At 30.6% G+C, this 18,412-nt stretch overlaps 1 protein-coding gene and 1 long non-coding RNA gene across 4 annotated transcripts; one reads left to right on the top strand and one right to left on the bottom strand.

Moving 5' to 3' along the window:
* The first annotated feature begins 7,634 nt into the window (after positions 1-7,634).
* LOC18041129 lies at positions 7,635-10,166 on the top strand. The gene is made up of 4 exons (XR_002905382.1): positions 7,635-8,202; positions 8,283-9,223; positions 9,380-9,487; positions 9,576-10,166. It is a non-coding gene; the product is annotated as an uncharacterized LOC18041129 (long non-coding RNA).
* An 11-nt stretch (positions 10,167-10,177) lies between these two features.
* LOC18041128 (NAD-dependent protein deacylase SRT2) lies at positions 10,178-16,452 on the bottom strand. 3 transcript variants are annotated; one of them, XR_002905381.1, is made up of 13 exons: positions 16,267-16,452; positions 16,035-16,077; positions 15,681-15,927; positions 15,534-15,599; positions 14,834-14,879; positions 14,364-14,524; positions 14,139-14,268; positions 13,177-13,341; positions 12,309-12,436; positions 11,458-11,557; positions 11,288-11,374; positions 10,662-10,971; positions 10,178-10,469 (listed from the first exon to the last, which is right to left on the bottom strand). XR_002905381.1 is itself a non-coding variant. In XM_006432048.2 (12 exons), the coding sequence occupies exons 1-11, from the start codon at positions 16,339-16,341 to the stop codon at positions 11,321-11,323; spliced, it is 1,215 nt and encodes a 404-aa protein (XP_006432111.1). In that variant the 5' UTR covers positions 16,342-16,452; the 3' UTR covers positions 10,178-10,971; positions 11,288-11,320. The 3 variants fall into 3 exon arrangements, 2 of the variants coding, with proteins under 2 accessions (XP_006432111.1, XP_024039999.1); XM_006432048.2 differs by having other exon boundaries at positions 10,178-10,971; XM_024184231.1 differs by having other exon boundaries at positions 10,178-10,971; positions 16,320-16,346.
* Between the last annotated feature and the right edge of the window lie 1,960 nt (positions 16,453-18,412).

Here is an 18,412-nt window from a genome sequence, read left to right as displayed (position 1 = left end):
GTATTTATGGAAAATAATTCTTATGAACCAAAAAAGATGTAAAAAGTTGAATGGTTATTACTTATGAAGGATGAATGGATAATACTATATTCCATAGTTCCAAACCGCCTAATAAAGATGAATTATTCATTTATATACGAAATACTGGATATTTTTGTAAACTTAATTGAAAAAGGGGATTTGGACAAATATGACTCTATGAAGAATTTTTTCTATAGATAGGTTTTAATTGTTAAAAAAGACATTTTGAATAGTTAGACATATCATTTCGATTAAAAAATACCCCACAAGTATTATGAGTTAGAATGGATAAAATTTTAAAACCCTTTTCAAAATTTGGTATGGTTTGTAAAAAAGATATTCTTGTTTTTAGTCAAAATAGATTTATGCATATAACTCATTTACATAAAATTTTAGATTGTTTTAATAATAATAATATTGTAATCTTTAAAAAGAAGATTGAATTACTTAAGTAAAAAATAGACCTTTTAGGGCTATCAATAGATAAAGGAAGCATAGAATTACAACCACATATAGTAAGTAAAACATTAGAATTTCCAGACAAGATAGAAAATACTAAAGAATTACAAAAACTTTTAAAACTATTAAATTATAGTAGAAAATTTATGCCAAATTTTCAAGGCCCACACATAATAAGTTAAGCCAAAAAAAAAAGGACAAAAATATTTCAATACTGAAGCATAAAATTAATAGAAAAACTTAAAAATGAATAATTAGAAACCTTAAGCCATTAGCGTTATCCATAGACAATTATTATAAAATTATTCAAGCTAATGCTAGTAATTTAGGATGGACAAGAATAATAATACAAACGTCTAATAAAGAGACCTTGAGAGAAAAAGAGGAAATAGTAGTGTACACTAGTGATAAATTTACATAAATAAAATATGGAAAATCAAGTAAGAATTATAAATATTAGGAATAATAAATTCTTTAAATTCATTCCATTTATACATACAAAATGATATTGTTACAATCAGAACATACTATAATACTATAATAGAATTCTATAAAAATGTACAAAAGAAAAACTTTGAAAAGAAAATTCTTTTATTAGTAAAAGATGAATATACTTTTTAGAAGTAATAACAAAAAGAAGATACAAAGTAAATTTGACCGTATAGTAGGTGAAGATAATATTTTAGCTAATATCCTTTCTAAACTAATTACTCAGTGATTATTTTACAGGAATCGACCAATTTATGAATTTTAGACTAATAACACTTAGATAGTTCTCTTCAAATAATCTGCAATGCATTTAAGACAATTTGTGGAGTTGTCATAACCCACAAGATAAAGTAAAAGTGCTCAATGTACTAATGCATTATTTTAGAAAAATTAATGATCAAGTAAAGAGTAAAATTTTTGCATTTCTTGTATCAGTTAAAGTTGACAACTAGGCATCTATAAATATTGGAACAAGTAGTTGACTTAACAATCAATTATCCCAATCTATATTTTAGAGGATTTTATGCATTTCATAAAGCGATAGAATTTACTACAAAGGAAATAAGACCAAATTGCCATTTAATTAAGCTTTTAGACAGTCCATTCATTGCCGTCGGCATCATCCATACAATTTTGTAACCACTGTGAAGTCATGAAACACATGGTTAGAAAGCTTAATGATACTAGATATCATTTAGACTGCAAAGTTGAAGCACGTAGACAAAAGATAGTTGCATTAGAAAATGCTAATGTAGAATTAATTAGATCGAATATTACATTACAAAATGAATATCATATTCTATAAACTTATCACCAAAAAATCCAAACACTTAATTAAAAACAGCCACTAGAAGAAGTATTTAACCATACCCCAACAGAGCAATTAGTAAAAATTTAGAAAATTTCTCCCCTTATTCATGATAGTATAGACATTGTAAAAGAAAAGATAATAGAAACCCTATACCAATATTTTGTTTCAGTAGCCATCTAAATATTCTATAGCAAGTTCAATTTTTTTAATTGAGTTCAGACGTAGATGTTCATAATTAAGAAACATCACTACTCTTGGACATGATTTTCCAGCCATTTCATTTGATTTCTCCTTAGCCAAAACACTAGACAATAAAGATATATTATTTAAAGCCTTAAGTTTTGAAATGATAAAAACAATTTTTCTTTTCAGTAGACAGATTTAAATTCTTTTCACCAATCTTAAACAGGGTCCTATCTATTCTAAAACTAGCATCTTTGTTATTAAACTTCAATTTTTTACCACAGAACCCCCAAATAAACAATAAAAAGAAAATAGCTGTCATACTGCTCCAATATCATGTCATCTTTATAAGCGAATGAGTTAAAAACTTCATAAGGAAACATTATCATGATAAACTAAGCTTATCTGCAAAAGACATATACATGAGAGCACATGAAATTGCAGCATTCTATAAATGGGCTGAGCCTCCTGACAAGATCATAGCATAAGGATATAAGTATACTACTTTAGCCCAAAAGCATCTTGTTTGTGAACTGTAGTTGAAAGTTGATGATATCAAAAAATGATGAAGAGTATTTGACACAATAATTTGAGATCAATAACATGCCATTATCGAGAGCAGAAACAGAAGCTATGAGTCACCAGTCTTTGGATAAAGACATAGCAGAAGCTATTGTAAAATAATAATCAAGTAAACGACATTGCAAAAATAATATTTAGTTAGTTGTTTCAGAAAAATTAGCAAGAAAAATCAAGTAGTCAACTTTTTTTTTTTAATTTAATCTTTACAGATGTCCTTCATTTGCTCACTACTTGTTAAGAGAAAAACTACGAAAGCATCTTTTTAATTTTATCATTTTTTTACCGACACTTAATCATTATAAAATATAGAATTCAGTCAATCTTTTTTCTTATTTACTTTTATATTCAGTCTTTTGGCAAATTACTAGTTGTAAATATAAACTCTCTCTTTTGTAACTACAATTAGTCTTTTTATAATTAGAGTCCGTTAACCATGTAAGCTTTAATTATACATATATCTCTTAAACCATTGAAAGAAGGAGACAACCTTTTTGGAGAGGCTTTTCGAGAGGCTTTAACAAGCACAGCACCTTGTATTCAAAAGCAAAAGCAATAAGAATTTGGCTTTAACAAGCACAACACTTTGAATTTAAAAGCAAAAGCAATAAAAATTCCTTTTTCGTACACACTTAGCAAAATCTTTTAGACATCATTTGAAAAGTGATTAGCAATTAAGATATTTTACTTGCTTTTATTTTATTTATTTATTTTTGGGGTTAAAAATTTCCGTCTAGTTAACAAAAGTATAATTTATATTTAAAGCATCAACAAAAGCATGGTGCTTGTTATTATTCAAGAAAAAAGAGTTTGGAGAAAGAGTTTTTTAAAAAAGGTTTTTGTTTTGAAAAAAAATATTAAGAACTCAGTAAAAGTTTCTACTAATTTTTAAAAATTTATTGATAAACACGGTCTCCGTTGGCCTTGTTTTGTAGAAAATATGTTGTAATTATCCAACCTATTCTAGTTATAATAAACGTAAAAAGCATAAGAAACAATATAGACATTATAAGCAACCATATAGACAAAATAGCGGGAAATTCTATAAGAAAATTCATTAAGCATAAAAATAATAAACAAAAAGTTAAAATAGCATCTAATTCCAATATTAATATGTCTTAATTATATCACTATCGTCTATTAGAAAAGTTGATTATTAAGAATATTTACTAATGAGTAGTAATAGTAGATTAACATTTGTAGAATATGTTTCTCTTTTTTATTATTAATTATATTTAAGGGAACTGTCTAAGTGTTATTAAACTAAAATTCATAAATTGTTCTATTTTTGCAAAGTAATCATTGAAAAATTAGCCGAGAAAGAATATCAAATAAAATATTATCTTTCCCTACTATATGCTCAAATTTTATTTTATATCCTCTTCTTGTTATTGCTTTTTAAAAAAATATATCAATCTTTTACTAATAAACAATATAAAATTAATTTTTACAGGTATTGTCTAAAGTATTATCATTTAATCTTTTATAGTTAATAACATAATAAGACATATATTTTGCTGATAACTAAATCTTTTAATAGGAAGTGTTAATCTACTATTACTACTCATTAATAAAAATAATTATTAATCTACTTTTCTAATAGATGATAGTGAAATAAATTAAGGTATGTCAATATCAGAATTAAATGCCTTTTTTTTTTAACTTTTTAAAATTAAGGTATGTTAATATCATTTTTTGGCTAAAGCAACTTCCACTACTTTCACAAAATATCTTTCTACCTGAAACTCTTTTCTCTTACATACTCTTATACCAAAGAAAAGAAAAGGGTTAGAAAGATATTCTGTAAAAGCGGCAGAAGTTACCTCGGCAAGAACTGACCTTTCAGTTAATTGTAATTTAAAATACTTAGAAAACTAATTTAATCATATTTTTTATACTAGTAATAGTCAATAATACTTTATAGTAAACTTAATAATTAATTTAGGATAACACTTAAAAATCAATCTAATTTTTCTGTCAATAAAGTCATGTATGTGGAGACCATAAATTGTCAAGTCACGTGTGTGGGAATAGCATTCACTTTTCTTTATGTTACGTCAAAATTACTCACATCTCTTAATCATTTATGCTTGAATAATTTGGTTGGTAAAATAATTTAGAAAACACAAAAATCTTTTAAATTAACCACCACCATAATTGACGTTTGTAATTTTAAAGAAAAACTAATCATTTTTATTTCTTAATAGAAGTTTTAAAAATACCATTTAAAAAGATGACACCAAATAAGAGTATTACCAAAAAACTCTTTGAATAAGATTTTATTACTTATTTGAAGAGTCGCATTAATATTTAAGGTTATAAAAGACACTCCAATTAATATTCTTTAAATAAGAGACGATTCTCTCTCTTTAAATTTAGAGAGTTGATTTCTTGTTCTTTAATTTATATTTTATTATTTTTCATTGGAGAAAGAGAGAGAAGTGTTTTAATTACTATTAACTTTTCTTTAAAAAAATAATTATTTGATTAAAATAATATTAACTTATTTATATTTGAAGGATTTTTTAGAGAATAACATGTTTTTTATTTTTTTATTTTTTACATAGGTAAGTAAATAGATATTTAAAAAATAAAATTAATAGAGATTTTTAAAGATACTCTAATGTATCTACTTATTATTTTTTAAAAAGTTTATAAAATGAGAAATTCATTGTCGCCCAATTAAAAAACAGGACAAAACATGCTGCACGTTGCCACTTTACCACCGAAACGCTCCCCCCAAAACGCAACTTTACTCTTCTAACTTCTCTTTATATCCGTTCGATTGGGGGTTTTTAATTAAATACCCTTTAATAGTTTCAAAATTATTTAAATACCCCCTCCCTTTTTGGTTTTCATGGATACCCTAACAAATGTGAGCAAAGTCGGGAATACCCTTAATGAATGCATCAAATGCACTTAATGAATTCTCTTCATATTTCTTTCCTCATTTCTTTCACCTAAATCTATTTTTGCTGCCGATTCTTTCAAAATCTCTTAGAATCTCTCAAAATCTCTCATAACTTCTTACACAAATATAATTATGTATTCATTTCTTTAACACCCACTCTTTCTTTAAAGGTGCATTGCTTATTAAATAACCCAATAAGATATGTTAATGTTATTGGGTTTTAAATTTTTTAATTTTTAGGAAAATTTAGAAATTTTCCTCACATTACAATGTTTTATTTTCACCATTTTTTCTTATACGTAGAAATATATGCAATGTAGGTTGTTTAATTATTTTTTTCAGCAATATAACTTATTTATGGCAAAAATATTTCGAGTCGTGCATTCTTTTGATACCGTGTACGTCATATAGTTAGTCATGTAGGTCGTGTAAGTAATATAGTCGTGTAAGTCGTGTAGGTCATGTAAGAAATATAGTCGCGTAAGTCGTGTAAGAAATATAGTCGTGTAGGTCATGTAGGTCGTGTAGTTACTTGTATATGAAATTTAATATTATTATTTTTATTGTATCATCAGATATGGTTTTGGTACGTGTGTCTATTCTCTTCAATGGTGAATGGATTGAGCAAAATGACGAGTATAAGTTCAAAGGTTCAAAGGCTAAAGGGATAATGATACCACGATCGACAACATATGCCGCATTGGTGGAGAAGATAACTGAAGTTATTAATATAGATACTTCGGAATTCGAAATCACAATGAAGTTCAAACTTAAGACATATGATCCTATGCCACCAGTTACAATTCAAACCAATGATGATGTGGAATTTTTTTAGATTCCAATATAATTTCACTTCTTTTTTTAATAATTTTCATTGACATTTTCTGCATAGCAGCAAATATAAATTCTTAGCACAAATTAAGTCTTTAAAGAACTAAATTAATCTAATGATTAATGGAAAAATTCGTGTAATTTTAAAGTCGCAATTAAACATATTACAGCCATTTAAAAAGTTTTTTTCTTTTTTTTTTTATCTTCAAAGTGCTTCCTTCCTCTGGCCAAGCATACAAGCATACATGAGGAATGTCTGCATATAATTAATCTATGAAATCAATTAAGAAAAAAAAATATCAGCTATAGGAAATTAATGTAATGTTATACACATAAGAACACCATTCGCAGTGATAAAATATTTTCACTCATAACTAGACATATCATGACTTACCATGACTTATAATTGGAAATTAAGAATCTCTCTAACTAATGACATTTCACAAGGTAAAGGTATATGCACAATTCCAATTTATTGTGAGCCTAATTAAACTAAATGTAATGTGCAGATTCTATTGACAAGAAACAAAATGTGGAATTGAAGGTCGTGTAATTGTGTAATACAAGAAGATCGTATAATTGTATAATACATGAAGGTCGTATAAACATGCAATACATGAAGGTCGTGTAATCGTGCAATACATGAAGGTCATGTAATCGTGCAATACATGAAGGTCATGTAATCGTGCAATATATGAAGGTCGTGTAAAACACAACCTTGAATCTTACATAACCTTACACGACCAAATCTTGTGTTACATAACAAAATTATAATAAGCACAATCCATTAATTTTTCACAATTTGCATGCAGTAAAACAACTAAAAATTTGTTTTCGAACATGTTATGAGAGACCCACAACTAATTAATTTATTTTTTCAATATAAAACCCTAATTTTTTGTTTTTTTCCCTTGAATATTAACAAGAAAACTAATTACATAGAATTATTTGTCTTAACTAGTTACATTCTGACAATTTTACAGCAAATGATCAACTCTCTCCGGCGATTATGTAGTGATGAACTATGCTTCACTTTCTTAGTTGTGGCAGCTTCCCCTTCTCAGGCTTAGTTTGCTCGTCTTGAAGTTCGATTTATCATGCATGGAGAATGAATGTTTGTTTCGGTAGAGGTGATGCCGGTGAGGGAATTGCAGTGTTTGTTTGTTTGAGTTTGATAATGGAGGGGATTGCAGCAGATGAGTGTTTGTTTGCTTCAGTAGAGAAGGGAGAAGTGCTGTCCGTTGAGTTGAAATGTTTTAAAATAAGGATAGCTTAGTAATTTCCTATCAGTTTTTAAAAGGTATCGATGAAAATTTTGGCAAAAATAGATTTTAGGGTATTGAGATAATTTTTGAAGTATGGAGGTGTACCCGGCGCAATTGGCACGTTCGATTGTTGGCTTTCAATGCAACGGTTATAAGTGCTTGTGTAAATTCAGCGAGCCAGCGTAGATTTCAAGCCCATCCATTGTATGTTATTTTGTTGTTGTTGTCTGATAAAACGCGTCTCAATGAATGGTTTCGGCCACCCAACTAACCCAGCACACACTTGTACGTGAATTGGAGATGACATCAGAGCTGTGGTAACTGAGGTTTGCTGCTTTTGAATAGTGGTAGCACACTGTACTGTAGTGTTTTCCTAGAGAGGTTTTTCAACTTTTTGGGTTGTCTCAATTATTTAATTGTTCCACCGTTTCCTTGTTCCCAAAATGATGTAGTTATAATATTTTCTCAAAAGATTATGATTCTTGTCCGGATGATCTTGTAAAGATTCTTACCGCCGCACATTGAACGGCCGAATGGTTGTTCCGGATTTCTATCATGTTCATCCAACCGATATGTGAAACAGACTCCCGGTTTTGGACGGCTGCAACTGCTGAAGCATCCAATTTACCCGTTTGGGATTTCCTGGAAATAAGGTAACTCATAGCTCTTTCATGTGCCCGACTTTATTAGGAGTGAAAAATGACCAAATGTTCTTCGTTTTCACGTCTGCTAGGCTTGAGGCGGAACTTGTGGAGGTATTTGTCGAAGATATTTTGAAGAAATTGAAAGATATGTCGATCTTGAGTGATTCTAAAGGCTTAATTGGACTCAATTCACAAAATGAGTTATTTGAAGTGCCTGATTTTCAGATATTACTGAATTTGTGGCATGGGTGGTGTAGGAAAAACGACCATTGCTGGAGTTGTTTTTAACAATGTATTAAACATTCTTGAAAGCAAGTGCTTCATGACAAAATGTTAGATAAGAATTGGAAAAAAGAGGTGGCTTAGTACATCTAGGTGATTAAGTTGTTTACAAAGAAAATCTCCAAATAAAAACCCCAAATACCCCCAATATATGAAGGATATTATAGTTCTAGAAGATGTGAATAAATTCAGACGCTTAAAGTATTTAGTTGGAGGGCTTAAATGATTTGGTCCTGAAAGTAGAATCATTATAACCACTAGAGTAAAACATATGCAAGGTTGAGGAAAATCTAATATGATGAAACTCCAAACCCTTTTGTAACATTTCCCTCAAGATGTTATGATGCTCTCGGCTGGTAGATTATGACAAAGGCAATCCATTAGCTAAGTGTTGGTATTTTCCTTTTGTGGCCTGATTGGGAAAATGCATTGTTTAGCTTAAAACATATTTTTTGACTTCGATATATGTGGTGTGTTAAAAACTAGTTAGGATAAACTAAACTCAGAAGAGAAGAATATGTTTCCAACACATTACATGTTTCCACAAAGGAGAGAAGAGAGATAATGTGACAATGATACTAGAGGATTGTTATTCAGTTCACCATTGGTATTGACTGTCCTCATTGATAAGTCACTTGTAAAAGTATCAAACAGCAAGTTGCAAGTTCATGAATTTTCGCATGAAGATGGTCGGGGAAATTGTTCACCAAAAATCGCTTACTGAGCGAGGAAAATGTAGTAAAACAAGGTAATTTGATTTTGTTTCTTATATCAGATGTCCAGCAAAAGAATTAAACCTTGATTTTTTACCTTTTTTTACCTTCACTTGAGATGATCGGTATAAATTTAGTAAAAAAGCTTTGTTTATTTCGTCCTTACTAGTTTTTTCACTTGCCTTTATAAGGGGACTGCGTAGATATCTCCTCTGGTGCCATCAAATTTTAGTGCAGAGAATCTTTTTGAACTTCGCCTACCTTACAGGAAACTTGAATGACTATGGGATGAAGCAAAGGTATACTAAAAGTTTTCTTTCTTTGAGTATAAGTTATGAAATTCATTGATTTTAGTTATGTTGTGCTAATTTATCTTTTCTTATACAGATGCTTTCATGTTAAAATAGATTGATCTGCACCATTTCAAAGACTTAGCTAAGATCCTAGATCCTTCAACAACCCCAAATCTTCTGAATTGCAAAAGTTACTGTTACATTACCTCAACTCTCCAGAACTTGAACAACCTTAGTAGCTTGCATTTGGAGCTCAGTGAAATTCTTTGGTAGGTATGATAAATCATATGGGTTACAAGGTGAAATGCTGTTGGATTAGTCTACTATATGTGTTCCAACCAAACATTTTAACTCTAAAATTTGCTGCCACTAAGAAAGAGGAATGCAATTATTAAGGATGTCCATAATGACTACAAGTATTGGGTGTATTAGCAGATCTAACGAGGTAGAATTGGATCAAAATCCAAAGAGACTTTGCAGAGAGCAGATCAATGCACTTTAATATCAGATTTTTGTGAAAAGAGGAGCAGATCAATGCAATTATTAAGGATGTCCATTTCTTAGGTGGTCGCTCTCTTTTGCAAGTTAAAAGCATTTTATTTTCTGTTCCGTATTGGTTTTGTTTTGTTGTTAAATTGCAAACTTCAGCAGTGCAGCCCCCATTCTGTATCAATAAAGTTTCATGTACCTGTTGATTGATAATTCTGATTTCTACTATTGATTTACAAATTAAAGTGATAAGTTCTTGCGTTTTCAATGTCAATTTCTGTTGCATGTTTCTTTCCGTAAACTGTTACACGTTACATGAGATGACTGTCATAGCCAATTCACCAGCCCAGGACTGTTAAAATTTTAATCAATAATCAATAGTACTTGCTTTCTGACTGCAAAAGAAAAACTATTTATTTTTGTCAGGCTTCACAGCATGTCTTTATTTCAGATGCAAGTTATGTAGGTGAAAAGCACTTCTTTGCGCAAGCAGGATTTCCTGCATCAGGCACATGTAATCCATCAATCATAATTCATAGACTTAGGCACATCATGTACACATGATTCAAAAGAGTGTAAAAATCATCCCAAGGCAGAGAAAAATGCTAAAAAAATAGCTCACATCAATCATAAATATGATCCATCATTTGAATCAGGCTTTAGTTAGTTACACACAAAATCGATCACTTACAGTTGCAACATTGCCAGTGAAGGCCAGGAATCTGCCTTTCAGACAGATGTCAAAATATCTTTTGCTTATAATGAAGAAACAAGAGAGCTACACAGTTTTCAGTCCCTTTGTAAAGGGCAGGACCACACAACATACCATGCAGGCAAATGAACTCATTTTGCATGTAAAGTTCAGCCTCAACTACTTACCTGGAGAGGAAGAACAAATAAATGAATGGACTTCAGATGCATAAAAAATAAATGAGTATACGACAAACTTTTTGAGTCCTTCTTGGCGCATGACCGCATATTCAGCTTATTGGAATCAAAACCTGAGATGAGACAATGTAATTTAACCCATTAGCAACTAACAGAGTTCTGATACACGCTCTGGACTAGAATTCAAAATGTAAAGTGAAAATTCCTGGCATAGCAAGGGCTTAGAAAGCTAAAATGAAATAAAAGCTTTATATTGTTATAAAAAACCAGTGCATTCATCCAACAGAATCCTAACCATTAAAAATAAAAATAAATGAGGAACAGATCTATCTATTTCTGTTGGAAAAAAAACTTCACAAAAGTATAACGTTTTCATAAAGTATCCAAGAAAAATAAAAAATAAAAAGAGAGAGAGAGCAGAGTCCTTACCAGAACAAAAGGCAAGAAGATTCCATAGTATCGTTATCGGAGAGCAGGAATGCCGAGCGATCCGACATCAAGCACTCTAGGCAATATCTGTAACACCACGTGGCATCGTAGAATGAAGAAAGGCTGTCAAATAGACTGCAAGCTTGCTGTTAATTTAAGTTCTATCATACCTCTCCTAGACGAGCACTTATTTTCAAGGTAGTCAAATCATCAGCGCGTGTCTCTCCTACATTCACGATTGCAATTGTAGAACCTGCCTCATGAGCAGCTCTGAGAAATTCAAATTCCAACAACTTATCAGCTGAAGTTTAAACAAACTGGACAACCAAATTCCATAGGCCGGCTCATCATCCTTCCATTTTTGGTTAAATAAACTATTTTTAGGAGCAATTCCTAACTTTCTATATCAGTATCTTAAAACTAAGTAGCAGAGGCCGGATGGGATTAATTTAACCTCATCTTGCTTGGAAACTCCACATTGATATAACGCATATGGACATAATAACAGCTTATTGGATAACTTGTAGATATTGCATGGAAAGCAATAAAAGAACAACTGTAAACATCATCTTTAACCTATACCGAGTTAAAACCGAATACCTTTAGATCGTATACACCTTGGCATTCAGATTATCACTTGATCAGTGCCAGTACTTGAAAATTAAGACAAAAGCAGGAACAAGTCAAACTACATTCCCATCTTGCCAAAGAGGAAATATAGTTGTTTTATCTTAATTCTTCTAAAATTACACTTGCAACTGGTGCATACCATTAATTCATGTCACGATACATGATCTCCTTCAGTCATCTCATATGTCAACTGTGGAAATATTTTCTCAATTCTGTGTCCATTAGTGTTTACATGACTAGAGTACGGAAAAGCAAGTATTGGGGGGGAGGGGGAGGGGGAAGAAGAGAGAGAGATACTATAGTCTAAAGGTGTTTTCTACATATTCCACAAAAATAATTATAAAATTTACAGAACTTACAAGTAAAAGAAAATACAAAAGCAAACGATTACCTGACAAGGCGGTAGGCAGACATGGTCATCAAAGAAGATCCTAAAACAAGGAAAGCATCACATTCTTTGGCAGCCTCCATTGCTTTATCAGCTCGATCCTTTGGGACATTGTCACCAAAGAAGACAACCTTTAATGTTATGTTATCAATCACAAAAAAGAAAGAAAAGGTTAAGAATCAAAAAGAATCCTTAATTTATTTTCAACAACTGTAACTGAAAAAGAAAAAAAGCAATGAGGACAAAGTTGTTGAATTTAAGGAAGAAAAAAAAAAAGAAAAAAGCTAAAAAGATTGTATTAGATTAAAAAAAGAAAAAAAGAAAAAGGGGTTTACAAAAGGCCAAATTTCATCCAATGAATTTACCAATATCTATTCGATAGTGGAAAATTTGATTATTTTTATTCAAGTCTCAGATATGATGAATTATTATATTTAAGTTAAAAAAATAATTTAAAAGATATTAATCAATTACCCTACAATAATTCTAAATGAAGCCTACATGAAAATTTCCTCCATTGAGAATAATTGAATGATTTTACTTCAAGTATGTTACTAAATTAGACTCCCAGTTTTGCTTTCAGTATGCACATTGGCATAAACTATAAGCAAATTAAAGAAAACATATTGGCCCTTAAGTTCCATAAGCATGCTATCACTCAAGATCTCTAAATGCCAGTAAACTGTAAACGAGTAAAATCTATGCTTTGAGATATTTAAGAAGATTGAGAACTCCTAGATTGGTTATTCCCAGTGTATCATAACAAAATATTTGCTGTTCAATATGTCTATTCATCATAATCATCAGCAGGTACTAGTGTAAAGAAGATTGATATGCTGTTAACTTCTATCAGTGATAGAGAAGTACTTACATCAGGCTTCAACACTCCATTGCATTTTTGGCAAGTGGGAATGTGGAAATCCTCCTCCCAAAATTTCTCATCAATCTCAATATCACCATCAGGTCTTTGCTTCATGCCAAAGCTCCTGTCTGATCCAGGGCTCCCATAGTCCAAGCTTTCAATTGCTTCTGCCCACTGTAGTAAAATTTTATTCTTTGATTCATCCGCCACCGATAACAGATATGAAGAAGATGATATATCATACCAAATTTGAGCAATCCAATACAACGAGTTGAATTAGCTCAGATTATTCCAATCTAATAGCACAATGGCAAAGTCTGGCTTAAGTTCTCCAGTCCCAAATACAATGTGAGGCTGACTTGGTTAAGTAACTAGTTATTTCTGTATTTTTGCATATAGCTATTTCTCACTTCCTTTCTTTATCTTCTTACCATCTATCATAATGTTTAGAGCTAACTCCATATTCAAGGTGTGAAAATTCAAGATACAAAATTAATTGGTTTTGTATCCACTCAAGTAAGAATGATCCAATTCCCAACATATAAATTAGAATGATCCAATTGCTAACATATAAATTGGCCTATTCCTAAATGGTACAATGTTCACGAAAAGGGAGAGGTGGGGTTGGGAAGGAACATTGGTTTTGGGTTTGATGCCTGACTCCCAAGTTAGTAACAACTAGGAAAAATGTGATGTACTCTACTCCAGAGTTCAATGTGCTATCGGTGACTCGATTCTTTCTCTTTATTTCCCTGTAACCAGAAAGGGCTCGACTTGCATATGACTGCAATTAACTTTATTTTCTCATAAATTGATAAATTACCCCAAGAATAAAATAATTATCTCACAAAATTTTTATCCACTATGAATTCAAGGTCACTCAAAACTTGTCTCTTAAGCTACAAGAGTGAAAGTGAACTAGTACAAGAGGATATCAGCGTAGGAGTCTCAAAAGGTAATGGAACACCAACCTTAGGATTAAGGGCTTTCACTTGGTCTTGAAACAAATCCCGACAAAAGGAAAAACCACAATCTAAACAAACAACAGTATATACAGTCCCATGTAATTCGAGTGGATTGCTCCCTGCACGATGATGTAATCTGAATGATGTATTTATAAGTTAGAACTACAAGATTGAGATGAGCAACTGCTGAGTTTCCCAAACAATGGGTACCGGGGTTAACAACCAGTTTACCTGTCGACATTTTGAGTAATCATACAATCTATCCTCCCAGCTTTTTCAAGAGATGCTAAAGCAAAATGAGCTGGATTAGGCTGTGCTGCCATAAACCGTCTCCATCCAGCATAGCTTCTAGCCCAATACCGTCTACGAGCTCGACTTGAACGAAAAAATTGCTGGAATAAACAGTTTGACCAATGTAGAAGTTATAATAAAGATTTTGATGTTACAAGCACCACATATAATAATTAAATGATGCAGCATTCGACCACTTCAACAAACTATGTGAAAATAGATTAAAACAAATGCTACATGATTAGTAACTGATAACTTCTTGGATATCCGTTATAATAATCGTCATTATTATTATTATTATTTTTTCATATTATCTTTTCATAAGAAGCCTTCTAACATTGTATATTTGGACATAACTAAATAATTAATGCTACAGCAGCAAGAAATCACAGCACATGCCTTCAGATCACCTGATGGGTAATTGGTTTAAATCCAGAACTGTAAGCTCCATTCGGACTGCCAAAAAGATAATGAAAAGTAATTATTGTAACTTAAAGAACAGAAGAATTAAAAAAAAAAATGACACCAATTTTTTTTAAAAAAAAGGAAATTAAAGAATTATGCAAATCAAGTTTGGCAAACGAGACTGTCTTTGAATTGAAAACTGAGAAATACAATTGTAAACAATCAAGTTCAATTGCAGAGCGAATTCCACTACAAAGCAAAACCATAATCTCTCATATGTAGCAGACACAATTGTATGAACAGATGAATGAACCTTGTGATAAGCACATACCACATATTCAAGAGAAAAAATGGTTGATTTTTTTTTTTTAAATAAAAAAGTAGATCATAACCACTAATATCCACATGAACAACTAAATCAGAGTATGTGTGTGTGTTATTGATGACTGCCAAGTATCAAAATGCAGCATCACATATTATTAATGAGTGTAAATGAATGGTCAAAGTTTGATAACTGAGAATCTCTCGCAAACAACAGTTATACAAGAATGGAAAGGATAAGTGCTCAACAGTTGACAATAAATAAAGTGAACGTCAAGGATCAGTAGAAAATTGTTTAAGCTGCAATGCCACCAATATATATTGTAATGACAAGGTATTTTATATACTATAAGGTCATTAAAGAAACTGAAGACAAGACAAAACCTTCTATAATCAGGAATTCCACATTCTGTGCTAATTCCAGCTCCTGTCAATACAATGAGCTTGGCACTGCAAAGTAGAAAATCATGATGCACAAAAAGTGATTCATTCTAAGATAAGACTGCATGTATGAAAAAGACTAATATAGACCTGTTATCAAAGAAGTGGTACAATTGATTGATGTCTTCAATGCTTGGAGGGTCTGCATCAGGAACTGCCTTCTTGTCCCTCAAAACTTTAGGAGATGCAGGTGCCTTGTCTTCATGTCTTGATGATGGTAACCCAGGAATTGACATTCGGCATGATGTTTGTACAAACTTTACAGAACCCTGAAGAGGGAATACCCTTCTTCCTTTGCTCAGCAATTGCTGTGCTTTGATACTTGATTGAACAATTTCTATAGCAACAGAAAAGTGGAAGCACAAAACATCATTCAAACACACTTTAAAGCCAATCAGAAGCTATTAAAGAAATCAATTAAACAACATGAACCAATACACTTGCCTGACTTAACCCTCGCAAGCATTCCAGAAGAATTTCTCGAAGCCTGAAAATGCAAAAGCACACATTAACTAACAAAAAAAAAAGAACTTATTATCAAAAACACCAAACCAAGCAGAATAATGAAAATAAAATAAAGACAGCAACAATCACAAGACGCCCCCTTTCCCAGATGGTCCACACCACACCAATACGGATGATGATAAAAATCAGAGAACAGAGAAAAGAAACTTACAGAGAAAAAAGGCAAACGCAGAAGCATAGTTGTATTCTTTTGATTGAATTTACCTTGAAATTTGAAAATGGGCATTTGTTATTTACTTATGTCATGTTAGGTTCCTTGTCTTGTATTGGCTTTGAATGCAATGCCTCTACGTTGCTGACTTCCCAACCGTTCATAACTGTAATTTTCTCGACTTCATTTTTTTGTTTTTCTTTTCGTAATGATATTTTCAACCCCCACAAGTTTAATAAATTCACCATATTTTTTAAAAGATTATTATTACAAAAACCAAGTTTACAATTAAATAAAAACATTTTAAAAATTAATCAATTAAATCTTTTTTTCCTTTGACAATGTTCTTTCACAGCTATTTATTTATTATATGTGACAAATATGATTGTTTTAACATAAATTTAATATGATTATTTTATCAAAATACTCAAAAATTTACTTAACTGCAATAACTTTTTTATACAAAATTTTGTTGTTTCTAAATATAAATAATACTTTATCAGTATGATTATTAATATTCAACTAAATTTATAAAATGCATTTATGACATGTGGGGTATTGAAAATTATTAAATTGTGCTTAAAATATATTAAATTATAAAACATGAAACTAAATAACTAAATTACTGGTTATAATAAGAGTAACATAATCAAATTAAGTTTATCTTAAAGTAATCTTAATGGTCAAAGATTATTAAAAGACTTAAGTTAATAAAGAAAAAATATTGTAAGAATGATGTAATTATTTAATACCCGAAAATCAGGTGAGTAATTATTATTAGTATTATTTTGATTATATTGTTATGATTATTGGTTACTTTCTTAATTGGTCTTTAATTTTATTATCATGTTATTATTACCATTACCGTTATTTATTATAACCAATAATATCAGTGTGGGGTTTACTTGATATCAGTATTGCATTAGTGCTTAGACTTACTTGATTTTGGGCTTAGGATTTTGGTTAGGTCAAGTTCGAAAATATTTTGAATCAAGCCCAATTGAGCCCAACCAAGCCGTAGCCAAAACCATGACTGTAAATAGAAGAATTGAAGAGAAAAATGAGAGGGAGCTCCTTCTTCTTCCTTTGTAGGCTAGAAGAGATTCAAGAGAGAGCAGCCAAATTTTTTTCTTTTTAGTTTCTATCTCTTAGGTAACGAAGGCGTTAGATAATTGTGGAGGTGCTTAAGTTATAAATTTTTTATAAGATTTGAGTACTCAATTTCTTGTATAAACTTCGAATAATTGTGTTTGATCTCTAAGATAAATTTGAAGGTTTTGAATCTTTATGTTATTACATGATTTGCATGTGTATTATCTGCTGGGGAATAATTGATTAAGTGAAAACCATGTGGATTAATGAAATGTGAAGAAGTTTTATGATAGTCACTGATATGATTCAAAAGTGTTATTACTTTCAAGTATAAGAGAGTCTAGATATAATATAACCCGAAGAGTCCGGGGTCGAACCACAAGGAATTTAAAATCTAGTAATCAATTTTTGTTAAACAAAGAAAATTAAATACGGGGAAAGAAATTACTAGAAATCAATTTAAAACTATATTAAGGTTACGAGATCTACTCTCAGTATTCAAACTATAGTTTAAATACTCTCTCATTTTTATATTTTCTCTCACTTTTACCAGTTAATTGTTATTTCATTTAATTTTAACTAACTACATGTGCGGATAAATATGGAATCAAATACCTAATGTATCACAACTATATTAATATGTCGACATTATGTCAAAATACCATACAAAGAAATCTATAAATTAACATGACATAAAAATAACTAGAAAAGAATAAAATAAACTTAAAACTCACTAGAGAAAGTAATTCATTTTAAAATTTGAAACATTGAACTTCACCATTCACCTCAACTTAATAAAATTAACCACTCATATTGAAAGAATACATAACACTCATTTTATTTTACAAACTTTTGAAATATATTACAAGAAAATTGATTACACCAAAAAACAAGAAAACAAAGAAAATATTTTTTTAGCTTTAATCCGTTCTCTCTTGGCTTCCCCAGCTCTTCTTTTCTCGCTTGCATCCCCTTACCTTTTATAGGCAATGGACGCATCGTTTCTTTTATTTTATATTATTTTATTTTATATTAAGTATATATATTAATTTAA

Source organism: Citrus clementina, unplaced genomic scaffold (genome assembly GCF_000493195.1).
Source record: "Citrus clementina cultivar Clemenules unplaced genomic scaffold, Citrus_clementina_v1.0 scaffold_5, whole genome shotgun sequence".
In the NCBI taxonomy this organism is placed as follows: domain Eukaryota; kingdom Viridiplantae; phylum Streptophyta; class Magnoliopsida; order Sapindales; family Rutaceae; genus Citrus; species Citrus x clementina.
The sequence above is the reverse complement of the archived record's forward strand: the minus strand, read 5'-3'. Positions and strand labels throughout refer to the sequence as shown.